General features: G+C 56.7%; 2 protein-coding genes across 6 annotated transcripts; both read right to left on the bottom strand.

Annotated features, from left to right (window-relative positions):
* On the bottom strand, nucleotides 1–14,064 carry LOC126040333 (immunoglobulin lambda-1 light chain-like). Of its 5 annotated transcripts, none has more exons than XM_049804522.1 (4): nucleotides 13,997–14,064; nucleotides 11,703–11,994; nucleotides 2,172–2,212; nucleotides 1–483 (listed from the first exon to the last, which is right to left on the bottom strand). In XM_049804522.1, the coding sequence occupies exons 1-4, from the start codon at nucleotides 14,040–14,042 to the stop codon at nucleotides 161–163; spliced, it is 702 nt and encodes a 233-aa protein (XP_049660479.1). In that variant the 5' UTR covers nucleotides 14,043–14,064; the 3' UTR covers nucleotides 1–160. The 5 variants fall into 5 exon arrangements, with proteins under 5 accessions (XP_049660479.1, XP_049660477.1, XP_049660478.1 ...); XM_049804520.1 differs by lacking the exon at nucleotides 11,703–11,994 and adding an exon at nucleotides 8,470–8,767 and having other exon boundaries at nucleotides 2,172–2,206; XM_049804521.1 differs by lacking the exons at nucleotides 11,703–11,994; nucleotides 13,997–14,064 and adding exons at nucleotides 8,470–8,767; nucleotides 12,128–12,207 and having other exon boundaries at nucleotides 2,172–2,206.
* Nucleotides 4,145–8,356, bottom strand: LOC126040484 (uncharacterized). The gene is made up of 4 exons (XM_049804937.1): nucleotides 8,299–8,356; nucleotides 6,731–6,854; nucleotides 6,385–6,496; nucleotides 4,145–4,519 (listed from the first exon to the last, which is right to left on the bottom strand). The coding sequence occupies exons 1-4, from the start codon at nucleotides 8,354–8,356 to the stop codon at nucleotides 4,145–4,147; spliced, it is 669 nt and encodes a 222-aa protein (XP_049660894.1).
* Nucleotides 14,065–14,658: the final 594 nt, after the last annotated feature.

The following is a 14,658-nucleotide window of genomic DNA, read 5'->3' as shown; positions in this document are numbered from 1 at the left end:
TGCTGAGCCAGCGCTAGTTCAGTGTCGGTGTTTATTCGTGTGACACTCAGGTCAGGGGTACGGGAGCAGGGGACGGGGGGACATGGGGAGAGACATCTGCGGTGGGGGGAGGCGAGGGGGCTGGCGAGGGGCCGCCTAGCACGGGGAGGTCCCGGCGGCGTTAGGGGCACTCGGATCTCTTCAGGCTCTTCTCCACATTGCCGGCCTCGTGCGTGACCTTGCAGGCGTAGGTCTCGTGGCTCTTCCAGTCGGTGGCACTCAGCGTCAGGTAGCTGCTGGCCATGTACTGGTTGTTGGTCTGCCGCTGGGGCTGGCTGGTCTCGACGCCGCTGGAGAGGGTACGGCCGTCGGCCGTCCAGGTCACCTGCACGGCGCCGGGGTAGAAGTCTCCCAGCAGACACACCAGGGTGGCTTTGCTCTGCGTCGAGAGCTCGTCGGAGGACGGCGGGAAGAGGTAGACGGTGGGGGAGACCTTGGGCTGGCCTGCCAGGGGAGAGAGGGTGGTGCGGGGTCATGGGGGAGCCTGTGCCCCGCCACAGCCCCCTGCCTGCCTGCCCTGCCTGCCCCAGCTGGCACTGCCCAGAAACTCCCGCTCCCCCCTCAGCTCGGAGTTTATAGCTCTAATGTATTTACATTTGGGATACATTTTTATATATACATTATATATATATATTATATATATATTTAAAATATATATATTATATATAAATAAATATATGTGTAATACACATACACATACATCCCATATATACTTGTATATATGTTATATATATACTATATGTATATATATGTGCACATACACACATTATATATTAAAAATATCTATGTATACAGCTAATATACATCATATATGTGTATATTATATATTACATATATAAAATATACAATATACTACATATATAGTATATATCATTATATAATTATATGTATAATTATATAACACGTATATAATACGTATTTATGTATTTATATATTTTTCATATATAAAATACCTGTTATATATATTATACATATGAATATGTATGTTATATATAACACATATATATTATATAACATATACTATATATACTATATAGCATATAATTATATATACTATATATAACATACATATTTTTATATGTATTTATATTATAAATATATAGAACAAAATCTCTGCTTAGTTGCCGTAAACCCATTTCTTTCCTTTTGCGAGGCAATTTTTTAAAATATCAAAGTTTCAAAGACAAACCGTCCTGTTTTCTGCCCAATTCTACTTTCAGACACTTTCAGACTTGTCTCAGAAAAAGTACAACCAAGAATCACCCGAAAGATAGCTGGAGAAAAGATATTTGGTATTTCTGAGGTGGTTCTGCTGCCTCCTCAAATGGACAATGTCTCTATCTCTATTTCAAAATCAGATAGACTCCACCATTAAAAACTTTCTGCTGAAGAAATTGTCAAACTACATTTTTCTCGATCTTACGCACTTAGTAATTTGGTTCAGATTGGGATTTTTGGCCAAATTCTTCTAAAAATTACAAAGACAGACAAACATTGTTCCCAGCAGCATTTTCAAGTCAATAATCTCCATTTTTAACATGACTTACCTGGACAATGAGCTCTTTAAGATACCCCTGAAAAATTTGGGTTAAGATCCCGGGGACATGCCGTTTTAACACAAAGTCGGATGCGACTTGGCCGCTCGCGGCCAAGGACAGGCTGCCATTTCGCAGCGCCCGCACCCTCGGCTGCGGGACGCCGCAGAGAAGACCCCGTTCCTCACTGAGGGTGACAGACTTAGTCCTCAGGACTAAGAGTTGAGGACTTAGACCTTAGACCTTAGACTAATGACTAATTTCTTTAACAAAGACAAAAATTTACTTTCTTAGAGACCTAAACCTAAATTTCTGAAATAGGCTCCCTGAGACCTCAGACACATTTCCTGGCCAAATTTTAAGGTCTTTCAATTGAGAAAATACCCCCCAATCCTCCATGGCACACACCAGAGACCTCCAAGTCCGCAGACACAAGACACAGCCTGCAACTCTGCGCCTAGTGCCCATCTCTGAACTGGCGGCAGACCCCAGCCCAGCGCCAAGTCCGAGAAAAAAACCCAAAATCACCCAAAAATCGACAAAATGTCACAATTTCACGGTGGGGAAGAAAAGACCGAGAAGAAGTCGGCGACTCACCTAGGACGGTCAGCAGGGTCCCGGCCCCGAATACACCACACAGTGATACAGAGCCATGCAAAAACCTCCTGCCTCCTGGCAGGAGCAGTCCTGGGCCCCCGTGGACATGGCAGGATGGGGGTGATGGGATAGAGACGCCGCAATGGACACAGCAGGATGGAGGTGATGGGATAGAGATGCCCCGATGGACGCAGCAGGATGAAGGTGATGGGGTAGAGATGCCCCGCTGGACACAGCAGGCTAGATGTACGGTGCTGGACGTGTCCCGGTGGATGTGGCAGGACAGAACTAGGACAGCCGTATGGGGAGGACTGTGTGTCCTTGCTGGAGGGACATCCATGGGAAATGATGGCCTTGGCCCCACCATCCTGCATGGACTGCGTTGGCTGGGCTCTCCAGAGCTGTGGCTGCGTCGTTGGCCGCTCCAGGGACACACTGCTACCCAGGACCGTGCGCCTCGTACTCGTTACAAGCCCATGCCCCTGCCTGTGGTGTGGGGACGTTAATCCCAGCTGAGGAAGGGCTGGTGGTCGCTTTGGGTGCCCCTAAGGTGTGACAGGCAGCACTTTGCCTCCACCTGTGCTGCTGCCATGCAGGTAGACTGTGGGCTGCCCTGGGGGGCACTGGCCACCATCCTGCCTCCCCTCAGGCCACACCGTGGCTGCAGCTGGGGCAAACAGGGATCACTAGCCATCGGACGGTGTGCGTGTGAGTAAATCACGTGAACAAACCATCCATCCACCCTTCCCACTGCCCAGAAACACCAGTGCTGCTGTAGGTGCTGTGGTTTCACGGGGGACCCCAACTCCCTGAGCTCATGCCACCCTGCAGCCTGGCCCTGCTCCCCGGGGCAAAACCGGACCCCAGCGCAGCTCACGTCCTTACCTGGGCAGGATTTTTGGTGCCTGGCGGGCGGGTGAGCCTCCTTGCAGCAGCTGCGTCAGGATGCCCTGTGCTGGGGCAACCCGTGGCAGCGGAGCGGTGCAGCCCCAGCTGCCGTCCCGCTGCGCCCGCTGCTGCGCTGGAGCTCAGCCCTGCGCTCGGGGGTGGCCGTGGGGCGCTGGACCATCCCGCCGAGGGTGGGTAAGCACTTCCCTTTGTCACACCTGGCATATCGGCACCGGCAAAGGCACTGGTGTGGGGTTGGCTCCATTGTGGGGGAGTTCAGAGCCCCCCTGAGCCAACAAAACCCACCGGCCACGCCAGAGGATCCGGGCCCGGAATGTTTGCTGAAGGCACCTATTGCTGCATCAGTGGGTGATAACCAAAGGCCAAATTCACGGGGTTTTTTATTTCTGCCCTAACAGAGCTCAGCGCAGGTCTCAGTGCTTTGTGAGCCGCCTGGTTTGGGGGGGCCTCATCTGCAGGCAGAGGGGAGGGCTAGGTGCATCAGCCAGCACTGGGCGCTTCAGAGGAGGAGCCCTGGCCAGCTGCTTTCTCCAACTTAATTTAGCTCCCACCTTTGGTGTGGGAGATCAAGCCAGTGCCCGGGACCAAACTCAGGGCTAGTGCAGCCTCAGTGCCTGAGATGTGCAATGGAATTTGGGGCAGGAGCCCAGGGAGGGAAGGCATCAGCCAGCTGGGGACATCGGAGGACCAGCTGCAGACCATTGCAGGGCAAAATGCATCAACCCAGTGAGCTTAAGATGTGAGAGTGAGCAGTTAAGCTCTCACCGATCGGGGTCATGTTTTGTTCTGGGGCCATGTTTTGTTGCAGGGTCGTGATCATATTTGACCAAGGAGGAAGGACTGGGAGATGTGGATGCAGGGCCAACACTACCTCAGGGTTTATTTGGATGATGCCCAGGATGGAGCAGGGCAGATGGAAAGGATTCAAGCACGGGGAGAAGGAAGGGCCCATAGAGATGGCAGAGACTCGCACAGAAGGAGAGGACAGGGATGGGGCAAGCGGTGAAGCACCGAGCTGGGGAATGTGATGCTCCAGGGCCAGGGTGGTCCAATCCCCAGTGGGGTTAGGAGCACTCAGATCTAGTCAGGACCTTTTTGATGGTGCCAGTCTCATGCGTGACCTTGCAGGCGTAGGTCTCGTGGCTCTTCCAGTCGGCGGCACTCAGCGTCAGGTAGCTGCTGGCCATGTACTGGTTGTTGGTCTGCCGCTGGGGCTGGCTGGTCTCGACGCCGCTGGAGAGGGTACGGCCGTCGGCCGTCCAGGTCACCTGCACGGCGCCGGGGTAGAAGTCTCCCAGCAGACACACCAGGGTGGCTTTGCTCTGCGTCGAGAGCTCGTCGGAGGACGGCGGGAAGAGGTAGACGGTGGGGGAGACCTTGGGCTGGCCTGCCAGGGGAGAGAGGGTGATGCAGGGAGGTGGATGTGGAAGGAGGAAGGTCTTTAAAGTGTGGACATGGCTGTACCCATGGGGTTTTGGTCCTGGCTAGTGTCTTTCAGTACAGCTCCTACCACCAGCAAAGGAGCTTATAGCTCAAGGTCTTTGCGGTCAGCTTATTTTCTTAATGTTCAGCCTAGCAATCTAAAAACACCAGTGTCCTGGTTTCAGCTGGGATAGAGTTAACTGTCTTCCTAGTAGCTGGTACGGTGCTATGTTTTGAGTTCAGTATGCGAAGAATGTTGATAACACTGATGTTTTCAGTTGTTGCTCAGTAGTGTTTAGACTATAGTCAAGGATTTTTCAGCATCTCATGCCCAGCCAGCGAGAAAGCTGGAGGGGCACAAGAAGGTGGCACAGGACACAGCCAGGGTACCTGACCCAAACTGGGCAACAGGGTATTCCATACCATCTGACATCCCATTTAGTATAGGAACTGGGAAAGTGAGGGCAGGGAATCGCCGCTCGAGGACTAGCTGGGTGTCGGTCGGCGGGTGGCGAGCAATTGCCCTGCGCATCATTTGTAGATTCCAATCCTTTTATTACTACTGTTGTCACTTTATTAGTGTTATCATTATCATTACTAGTTTCTTCTTTTCTGTTCTATTAAACCGTTCTTATCTCAACCCACGAGTTTTACTTCTTTTTCTTGATTTTCTCCCCCATCCCACTGGATGGGGGGGAGTGAGTGAGCGGCTGCGTGGTGCTTAGTTGCTGGCTGGGGTTAAACCACGACAACCAGCCCTGGAGGTAAGAGGCCCCAGCTGTCTGGAGGACACCCAGCATGCGTGCCTGCAGGATTCCCCATCACCAGCATCCTACAACTCGGCCCTGTGCCACACAAGTGTGCAGCTGTAGCCAAGACTCAGCTATGCTGCTTTTTGGAGGCTGAAGAGGCAGCGATCCTCCTGAGTGACATTGGGAAATGAAGAGGCAGCCTTGTCCTCAGCCAGCGAGCCCAACCCATCTGCTCAGACTTGAAGCCTTCCACGTCAACCCCCTATATATTTCCTCATCATACCATAAAGCATACCCGGAGCTTCTCCTTAGGAGAAAGAAATGTTAAGAAATTTCTGTTTCATAAACTCCAATATAATCTGACCATCTGGCAAATATATGGATATACTTTTACCCAGTAACTCCTGCACTCAGACAAGTTGAATGAGACCCACAGGATCAGTAGAGTGTCTGCAGATTTGAAAGCACCAGAAATATTTTGCGAGCAGCAAAGCTCAATTAGCCCATAAAACCTTGTTTCCTCCTGTCAAGGAAAGGCACGTGAATGTGTTTCAGTGCAGTTAGACAGATGGAGGACACACTACCATAACCAAATGGAGAAGTTGAAGAAAGAAAAAAACCAACACCACAAACCCCAGAAAAAGCCCAGACAGCCCCCAGCACTGGGAAGACCATGTGTGAGCATTGGACTGACTTACTCAGGACGGTCCCCTGGGTCCCACTGCCAAAGAAATAAACTCAGTGACACATTGCTGCGCAGAAGGAGCCCAAGCAGCTGCTTATGCTCAACCAGCAGCCCCTGCACCCTGTCAACACGGTGAGGAGGCAGCCGGGCTCCCAGCCACTAATGCAGCTTGTGTGGTGCTGCTTGCTGGGGATGATGGAGTAGGGATGGTATTTGTGCATCCTCCCCCAGACCCATCTCTCCCAAGGGATATCCAGCAGCTCTGCCACCGTTGGCCAAGGTCTTGGCTGAAATTGCCTGTCAGTCTCCCTCCAAACAACTCCCATATAAAATGCTCGTTGACTCACAAGTTTTGGTGAAGGTCCCCCTCAGTTTGGGCCAGTCTGCCTTTGGTGGCCTTAGGATCAGTCCCACCTTGTCCCTGGGAAGGGAGGTGGCAGCTCACCAGGTCCAGCTTTGCCCCATTTGAGCACTGCAGCACTCCTCCCCAGGCCAGGCCGTGCGGAGATGCCAGAGATGCGTCGAGCGTGGGCAGCGTGGCCTGGGCTATGGGCAAGCTGGGGCCAGGGGGGTGCAAGGAGCATGAAGTAAAGTGCGAATGAGAGCAGCAGGTTCCAGTCCACGCGTGTGCCGAGGGGGAACAAATGTTACTGCCAGGGTGAGTGCAGCGGAGGGCAGGCAGCCCATGTGCTGCTTGTCCTGCCCTGGGCACCCTCCTGCCTTCGGGAGCTGAAGATGGACGGTGCTGGAGGAGCCTTCATCACCAAGTGGAGCACTTAAACCCATCTCACCTGGTTCTGCCAAGGTGGTGGATGCTTCCCAAGGCACCGGGGGTGGAGGATGGTGCTGCTCCACCAGCTAAGCCAGCTCCGGAGCAGCACGGACAGAAGGGGATGGCAGACATCATATATTTTTCTTGCACAGGAGACAGGGAAACCGCAGGTTTTTTCCAAGCACCCTGCCAGCGGTATCCCCTACCCACCCAGGAAATCAGCTTTCTGCAGAGCTGCCCAGGCCCATTTTGCATTCCCCAGGCTTCTACTCCTTGTAGTGCCCTAATCGTCCCTGCCTTCACAGCCCTTGGAGCCACAGCCCTCAGGTGAGGGCTCCCAGGAGCATCTGCCAAAGGCCAAGGTTTGCAAAGGGGGTTGGAAAGGAGGCATCAAAGGCTGTTGGTGAAGAGGAAGAGCTCGGACTAGCAGAAAAAAGCATGCAAGGGATGTGGGTGCCTACATACAGCTGCAATAGCCAAGGCAAAATTGAGCCAGGATGAGTTTCAGCCGTTTAACTTCAAATTCCCCAGGGAAGGCTTGGCTGCTGCTTTGCAAAGTATTGTTCCAGCATGGCACCAATCTCAAAAGGGCACCGAGTGCTCGGCTGAGAGCAAACAAGTTCTTGGAGCACTGAATTTCAATAGCACCAACTGAAACTGAACTTGAAAATATTCAAATGCTGTGGTTTCTGCAAGTGATTCTAGAAAGAGGCAGTCAGTGAACCTCCTGAGTCACTAGAAAATAAATGATGCTTCAAAGATTTTGTGGTTTGAGGCACTTTCTGTTTCAGAGGTTTAGTTTGCCTCCGGATAGGCTTATGCATTGGTGCAAAGACTGAAACTAGAAAAAAAAAAAAAATCACTGAAATTGTCTGTGCAAAGCATTTAGCTGAAGCCAATGCCATCTACTGTGGATGACCAGTTTGTGAGCATTTCTCAGACTTTGATGGGGTTTCGGTTCCATTTTAGGGGATGACAATAAAGGGAGAGCAACGTTCAGCTTGAAAGTCCAGCTCTTCTCCTTGGAGGGAGGTATGGAGGAGAACTGATGCCGTGCTGGATGTACCAGGGGTGTTGGTCCTTCAGCACCTACCTGGCACGTGGGCTCGGCGGAAGAGGGGGCAGGTAAGGGGGTGCTAGTCACAGGGAGGGCACTGGGGAGGCTAAGCATGTCTGCTGTGTCCCAGCTGCCAGGGCTGAGAAACAGAGGCAACGCCAGGCACTCTCCGCTGCTGCCACATGGCTCACCCAGACATGCCTGGAAGCAAACAAGAAGGGAAAGGGTAGGATGTGCCAAGCAGCCTTGCAGCATAAACTGTTCTGAAACTGCCCTGCCATGGCTTGTGCAAACACCTACCCCCAGAAATCGCTTCCTTTATGGGCTGAAATCAGCAATGGCTGGGGGAAGCTGGTGCCCAGTGCCCCAGGGCTCCTGGCGCAGCTGGGCTGGGAGGAGGACAGTGGGACACCCGGCAGGGCTCTGGGTGCCGGCCAGGGAGCACAGGGGACCTTGGAACCGCAGTGTGGGGCAGCGACAAGGCTGCTGGCCATCATCCCCTCCTCAAATGACTAGGGACAGGCACAGACCTGTGGCTCTAAGGGACGGCTGAGCCAGTACACCAGGGACAGCCACTAGCAGGGCCATGGCGGGGACCTGGCCCACCATTGAATGGGGACAGCACAGACGTCTAACTGGCTCCTGCAATGGTGGGTAGTTTTTGTATCACTTCCCCGTTGCCTTGTGTCACTGTGGGAGCATTGCTGCTGCTGCTGCTATGGCCACCGCAGTAATAGAAAGCCTCGTCCTCGTCTTGGACCCCGGTGACAGTTAATGTGCTGGTCGTGCCGGATTTGGATGCGGAGAATCGTGAAGGGATGCCTAAGGGTCTCTTCTCATTCCAGTAGATGACAGTGACAGGGGGATCACCAGGTGCCTTCTGCTGGTACCAGCCGATAGAGCTGTTGACATTAAACCCGGAGCAGGTGATCCTGACAGTTTGTCCCAGATTCACTGACACAGAGAGTGGCTGAGTCAGCGCTGCCTGGACCAGGGAACCTGGAGAGGGAGAGGAAAAGACAGGGGTCAGCCAGTACCCCAGGAGCACAGACCTGCCTGGGCAGTGCGACAGGGCCAATGTGCCCAAAAGCTGCAGCCAAGTGCAGCGACTCTGGCCATGGCACCTGAGCTGTGGGCGAGCACCGCGAGGAGGAGAGGGGCCCAGGCCATGGTGCAATCCCACCAGCTGCGTGTCCCCACGACGATGGGGCTCCTTCGCAGACCCCAGCTCCCTTTTAAGCCCCTGCCTGCCTGGGGCACGGCCCCTCCATGCAAATCTGATTCCGCGCTCGTGGCCGGATCCTGCCCGCGCCTCTCTCCCCACCTCCCTCCCCGTTGCACAGGGATCGCGGCTGCCGTCAACAGCCTCGTACTCAGCCCAAAGAGTGGCTGTGCCCATGGGAAATGCGCCCCCACCCCGATGCCTCCCTGTCCCCTACGATGCCAGCCCCAGGGTGCCCGGTGCACAGAGAGCACGACGGGGACAGGCACAGGCAGGGATGCAGGGGGGCTGTCTCCTTGCAGGCAGCATGGAGGGGACCCTCTGGAGCAGAGCATGTGCCCCATGGCAGAAGCCGCCTACGGGCACACGGCTGCTCCAGCTCCGCATCCAAACAGCAGCAGTGGTAGCAGCAGCAGTCGGCACCCGAGGGGCCCTGGGGCAGCAGTGGGTTTGCATCTCACTTGCCCAGTGCTGGGAGTCTCCATGACCCTGATCAGCACTGGTGTCCCAGCCAGCACAGTAAGAGACAGCCTCTGGCTTGGCTTGGACCCCAGCAATGGGTAATGTGGCCGTGGAGAGTGCATGTTCCCAAGTGCTGTACATACCCTCCCCAAATGACAGGGGACAGGCACAGACCTGGGGTTCCAAGGGACGGCCAAGCTGGGACACCAGCCACAGCCACCTGCAGGGCCACAGGGCAGGGCCATGGTGGAGACCTGCCCCACCGTCAAATGGGAACAGCAGAGACTCCTAACTGGCTCCTGCAACGGTGGGAGGTTTTTGATTCACTTCCCCATTGCTCTGTGTCACTGTGGGACCATTGTAGCTGCCGTCGTAGCCACCACAGTAATAGACAGCCTCGTCCTCGGCTTGGACCCCAGTGATGGTTAACGTGCCTGTGGAGCCAGACTTGGATCCGGAGAATCGCGAAGGGATGTCTGAGGGTCTCGTGTTTTCGTAGTAGATGACAGTGACAGGGGCACTGCCAGGAACCTTCTGCTGGTACCAGCCAACATAACTGCTGCTGCTAAACCCGGAGCAGGTGATCTGGACGGTTTGTCCCGGGTTCGCTGACATGGAGGGTGGCTGAGTCAGCGCTGCCTGGACCAGGGAACCTGGAGAGGGAGAGGAGAGAGGGGAGAAGACAGGGGTCAGCCAGTGCCCCATCAGCACAGCTGTCCACGGGGGCTGGACGGGCCCCCTGTGCCCAAAGGCCCCAGCCGAGCGCAGCGAGTCTGGCCGTGGCACCTGAGCTGTGGGCGAGCACCGCGAGGAGGAGATGGGCCCAGGCCATGGTGCAATCCCACCAGCTGCGTGTCCCCACGACGATGGGGCTCCTTCGCAGACCCCAGCTCCCTTTTAAGCCCCTGCCTGCCTTGGGCACGGCCCCTCCATGCAAATCTTATCCCGCGCTCGTGGCCGGATCCTGCCCGTGCCTTTCTCCCCACCTCCTTCCCCGTTGCCCGCCCAGCCCCACCACCCCAGATGCAGCGGGGCTTGTCCCTGGGCACAGAGCAGAGACACGTCCCAGCTCAGAGTCCGAAACACACCAACGTGGACCTCCTGTCCCCAGCCTGCGCCGAGCGGCCGTAGGGCCAAAGGGCGCAGGAGAGCTGGGCTGCTGGGGGCAGGCAGCTCTTGCAGCTCCCATTAAGGGCACTGGGACAACATCAACCCCCAGTACTTCCCACCATACTTTCAGCACTTTTCCCTCCTACGGCTGTCCCAGGCTTCTAAGGAACCCTCTTGCTCTACTGCCTTCCTGCCCCGGATCTTCCCCTGCCATCCCAGGACCACCGCTCAATGCCTTTTCTCTTCCCAGGCATCCCCTCCCCAGCACAATGGGAATTGTCTGGCATTGAGCCCTGGGGCTCCAGCAAAGCCTTCCCATGTGATGGTCCCAAGGCCAAAGGGTAGGCGCTGGGAAAACACAGCCAGGACCAGGGCAGGCCAGGGGCTCTGCTCGCAGCCATCAGAGCAGACGCTGGCCAGACCTGCTCCGACGCTGGGCACAGGGATCGTGGCTGCCGTCACCGGCTTAGTACCCAGCCAAAGAGTGGCTGTGCCTCTGGGAAATGCCCCCCCACCCCGATGCCTCCCTGTCCCCTACGATGCCAGCCCCAGGGTGCCCGGTGCACAGAGAGCACGACGCACATGGGCACAGGCAGGGCAGGGCTGCAGGGGGGCTGTCTCCTTGCAGGCAGCATGATGGAGACCCCCTGGAGCAGAGCATGTGCCCCATGGCAGGAGCCGCCTACAGGCATACGGCTGCTCCAGCTCCGCATCCAAACAGCAGCAGTGGTGGCAGCAGTTGGTATCCGAGGGGCCTTGGGGCAGCAGTGGGTTTGCATCTCACTTGCCCAGTGCTGGGAGTCTCCATGACCCTGATCAGCACTGGTGTCCCAGCCAGCACAGTAAGAGACAGCCTCTGGCTTGGCTTGGACCCCAGCAATGGGTAATGTGGCCGTGGAGAGTGCATGTTCCCAAGTGCTGTACATACCCTCCCCAAATGACAGGGGACAGGCACAGACCTGGGGTTCCAAGGGACGGCCAAGCTGGGACACCAGCCACAGCCACCTGCAGGGCCACAGGGCAGGGCCATGGTGGAGACCTGCCCCACCATCAAACGGGAACAGCAGAGACTCCTAACTGGCTCCTGCAACGGTGGGAGGTTTTTGATTCACTTCCCCATTGCTCTGTGTCACTGTGGGACCATTGTAGCTGCTGTCGTAGCTACCACAGTAATAGACAGCCTCGTCCTCGGCTTGGACCCCAGTGATGGTTAACGTGGCTGTGGAGCCAGATGTAGATCCGGAGAATCGCGAAGGGATGTCTGAGGGTCTGTTGTCGTTCCAGTAGATCACACTGACAGGGGCACTGCCAGGAACCTTCTGCTGATACCAGCCATAGTATTTGCTACCCCCGGAGCAGGTGATCTGGACGGTTTGTCCCGGGTTCGCTGACACGGAGGGTGGCTGAGTCAGCGCTGCCTGGACCAGGGAACCTGGAGAGGGAGAGGAGAGAGGGGAGAAGATGGGGGTCAGCCAGTGCCCCACCAGCACAGCTGTCCACGGGGGCTGGACGTGCCCCCTGTGCCCGAAGGCCCCAGCCGAATGCGGCGAGTCTGGCCGTGGCACCTGAGCTGTGGGCGAGCACCGCGAGGAGGAGATGGGCCCAGGCCATGGTGCAATCCCACCAGCTGCGTGTCCCCACGACGATGGGGCTCCTTCGCAGACCCCAGCTCCCTTTTAAGCCCCTGCCTGCCTTGGGCACGGCCCCTCCATGCAAATCTGATCCCGCGCTCGTGGCCGGATCCTGCCCGTGCCTCTCTCCCCACCTCCTTCCCCGTTGCCCGCCCAGCCCCACCACCCCAGATGCAGCGGGGCTTGTCCCTGGGCACAGAGCAGAGACACGTCCCAGCTCAGAGTCCGAAACACGCCAGCGCGGACCTCCTGTCCTCAGCCTGGGCTGAGCGGCCGTAGGGCCAAAGGGCGCAGGAGAGCTGGGCTGCTGGGGGCAGGCAGCTCTTGCAGCTCCCATTAATGGCACTGGGACAACATCAACCCCCAGTACTTCCCACCATACTTTCAGCACCTTTCCCTCCTACGGCTGTCCCTCTTGCTCTACTGCCTTCCTGCCCCGGCTCTTCCCCTGCCATCCCAGGACCACTGCTCAATGCCTTTTCTCTTCCCAGGCATCCCCTCCCCAGCACAATGGGAATTGTCTGGCATTGAGCCCTGGGGCTCCAGCAAAGCCTCCCCATGTGATGGTCCCAAGGCCAAAGGGTAGGCGCTGGGAAAACACAGCCAGGACCAGGGCAGGCCAGGGGCTCTGCTCGCAGCCGTCAGAGCAGACGCTGGCCAGACCTGCTCCGACGCTGGGCACAGGGATCGTGGCTGCCGTCGCCGGCTTAGTGCCCAGCCAAAGAGTGGCTGCGCCTCTGGGAAATGCCCCCCCACCCCGATGCCTCCCTGTCCCCTACGATGCCAGCCCCAGGGTGCCCGGTGCACAGAGAGCACGACGCACATGGGCACAGGCAGGGCAGGGCTGCAGGGGGGCTGTCTCCTTGCAGGCAGCATGATGGAGACCCCCTGGAGCAGAGCATGTGCCCATGGCAGGAGCCGCCTACAGGCATACGGCTGCTCCAGCTCCGCATCCAAACAGCAGCAGTGGTGGCAGCAGTTGGTATCCGAGGGGCCTTGGGGCAGCAGTGGGTTTGCATCTCACTTGCCCAGTGCTGGGAGTCTCCATGACCCTGATCAGCACTGGTGTCCCAGCCAGCACAGTAAGAGACAGCCTCTGGCTTGGCTTGGACCCATCAATGCGTAATGTGGCTGTGGAGAGTGCATGTTCCCAAGTGCTGTACATACCCTCCCCAAATGACAGGGGACAGGCACAGACCTGGGGTTCCAAGGGACGGCCAAGCTGGGACACCAGCCACAGCCACCTGCAGGGCCACAGGGCAGGGCCATGGTGGAGACCTCCCCACTATCAAACTGGAAGATCGGAGACTCCTAACTGGCTCCTGCAATGGTGGGAGGTTTTTGATTCACTTCCCCATTGCTCTGTGTCACTGTGGGACCATTGTAGCTGCTGTCGTCACTACCACAGTAATAGACAGCCTCATCCTCGGCTTGGACCCCAGTGATGGTTAACGTGCCTGTGGAGCCAGACTTGGATCCAGAAAATCGCGAAGGGATGTCTGATGGTCTGTTGTTGTTATTGTAGATCACAGTGACGGGGCCACTGCCAGGAACCTTCTGCTGGAACCAGCCATAGTTGTAGCTACTACCAGAGCAGGTGATCTGGACGGTTTGTCCCGGGTTCGCTGACACGGAGGGTGGCTGAGTCAGCGCTGCCTGGACCAGGGAACCTGGAGAGGGAGAGGAGAGAGGGGAGAAGACGGGGATCAGCCAGTGCCCCACCAGCACAGCCGTCCACGTGTGCTGGACGGGCCCCCTGTGCCCTAAGGCCCCAGCCGAATGCGGCGAGTCTGGCCGTGGCACCTGAGCTGTGGGCGAGCACCGCGAGGAGGAGAGGGGCCCAGGCCATGGTGCAATCCCACCAGCTGCGTGTCCCCACGACGATGGGGCTCCTTCGCAGACCCCAGCTCCCTTTTAAGCCCCTGCCTGCCTTGGCCACGGCCCCTCCATGCAAATCTGATCCCGCGCTCGTGGCCGGATCCTGCCCGTGCCTCTCTCCCCACCTCCTTCCCCGTTGCCCGCCCAGCCCCACCACCCCAGATGCAGCGGGGCTTGTCCCTGGGCACAGAGCAGAGACACGTCCCAGCTCAGAGTCCAAAACACGCCAACACGGACCTCCTGTCCCCAGCCTGGGCTGAGCGGCCGTAGGGCCAAAGGGCGCAAGAGAGCTGGGCTGCTGGGGGCAAGGGGAGACTCGGGGTGTTGGCAGTTCTTCAGCTCAAACATCCCCCCCACTGGTTTTGGGGCGCAAACGAGCTGTTTCCCATGCCAGGGATGCAAGTAGAAGGGCTCACCCAGGCTATTGTTACTGGGGTCGAGTTTTGGGGTCCAGCTGGGCCTAGCTAGGCTCTCCCATGGGGAAATGGCTAGGAAAAGGCAGGAGTAAAGGCCTCATTTCCATACCTCTAAGGTTGTTAGCTGAGCGTTATCTGTGACTGATGAGCACCCAGGACCTTAAAGTTGAG

The sequence above is a fragment of the Accipiter gentilis genome, chromosome 7 (assembly GCF_929443795.1).
Source record: "Accipiter gentilis chromosome 7, bAccGen1.1, whole genome shotgun sequence".
Classification (NCBI taxonomy): domain Eukaryota; kingdom Metazoa; phylum Chordata; class Aves; order Accipitriformes; family Accipitridae; genus Astur; species Astur gentilis.
Note: the sequence above shows the minus strand (reverse complement) of the source record. Positions and strands in the feature narration are given on the sequence as shown.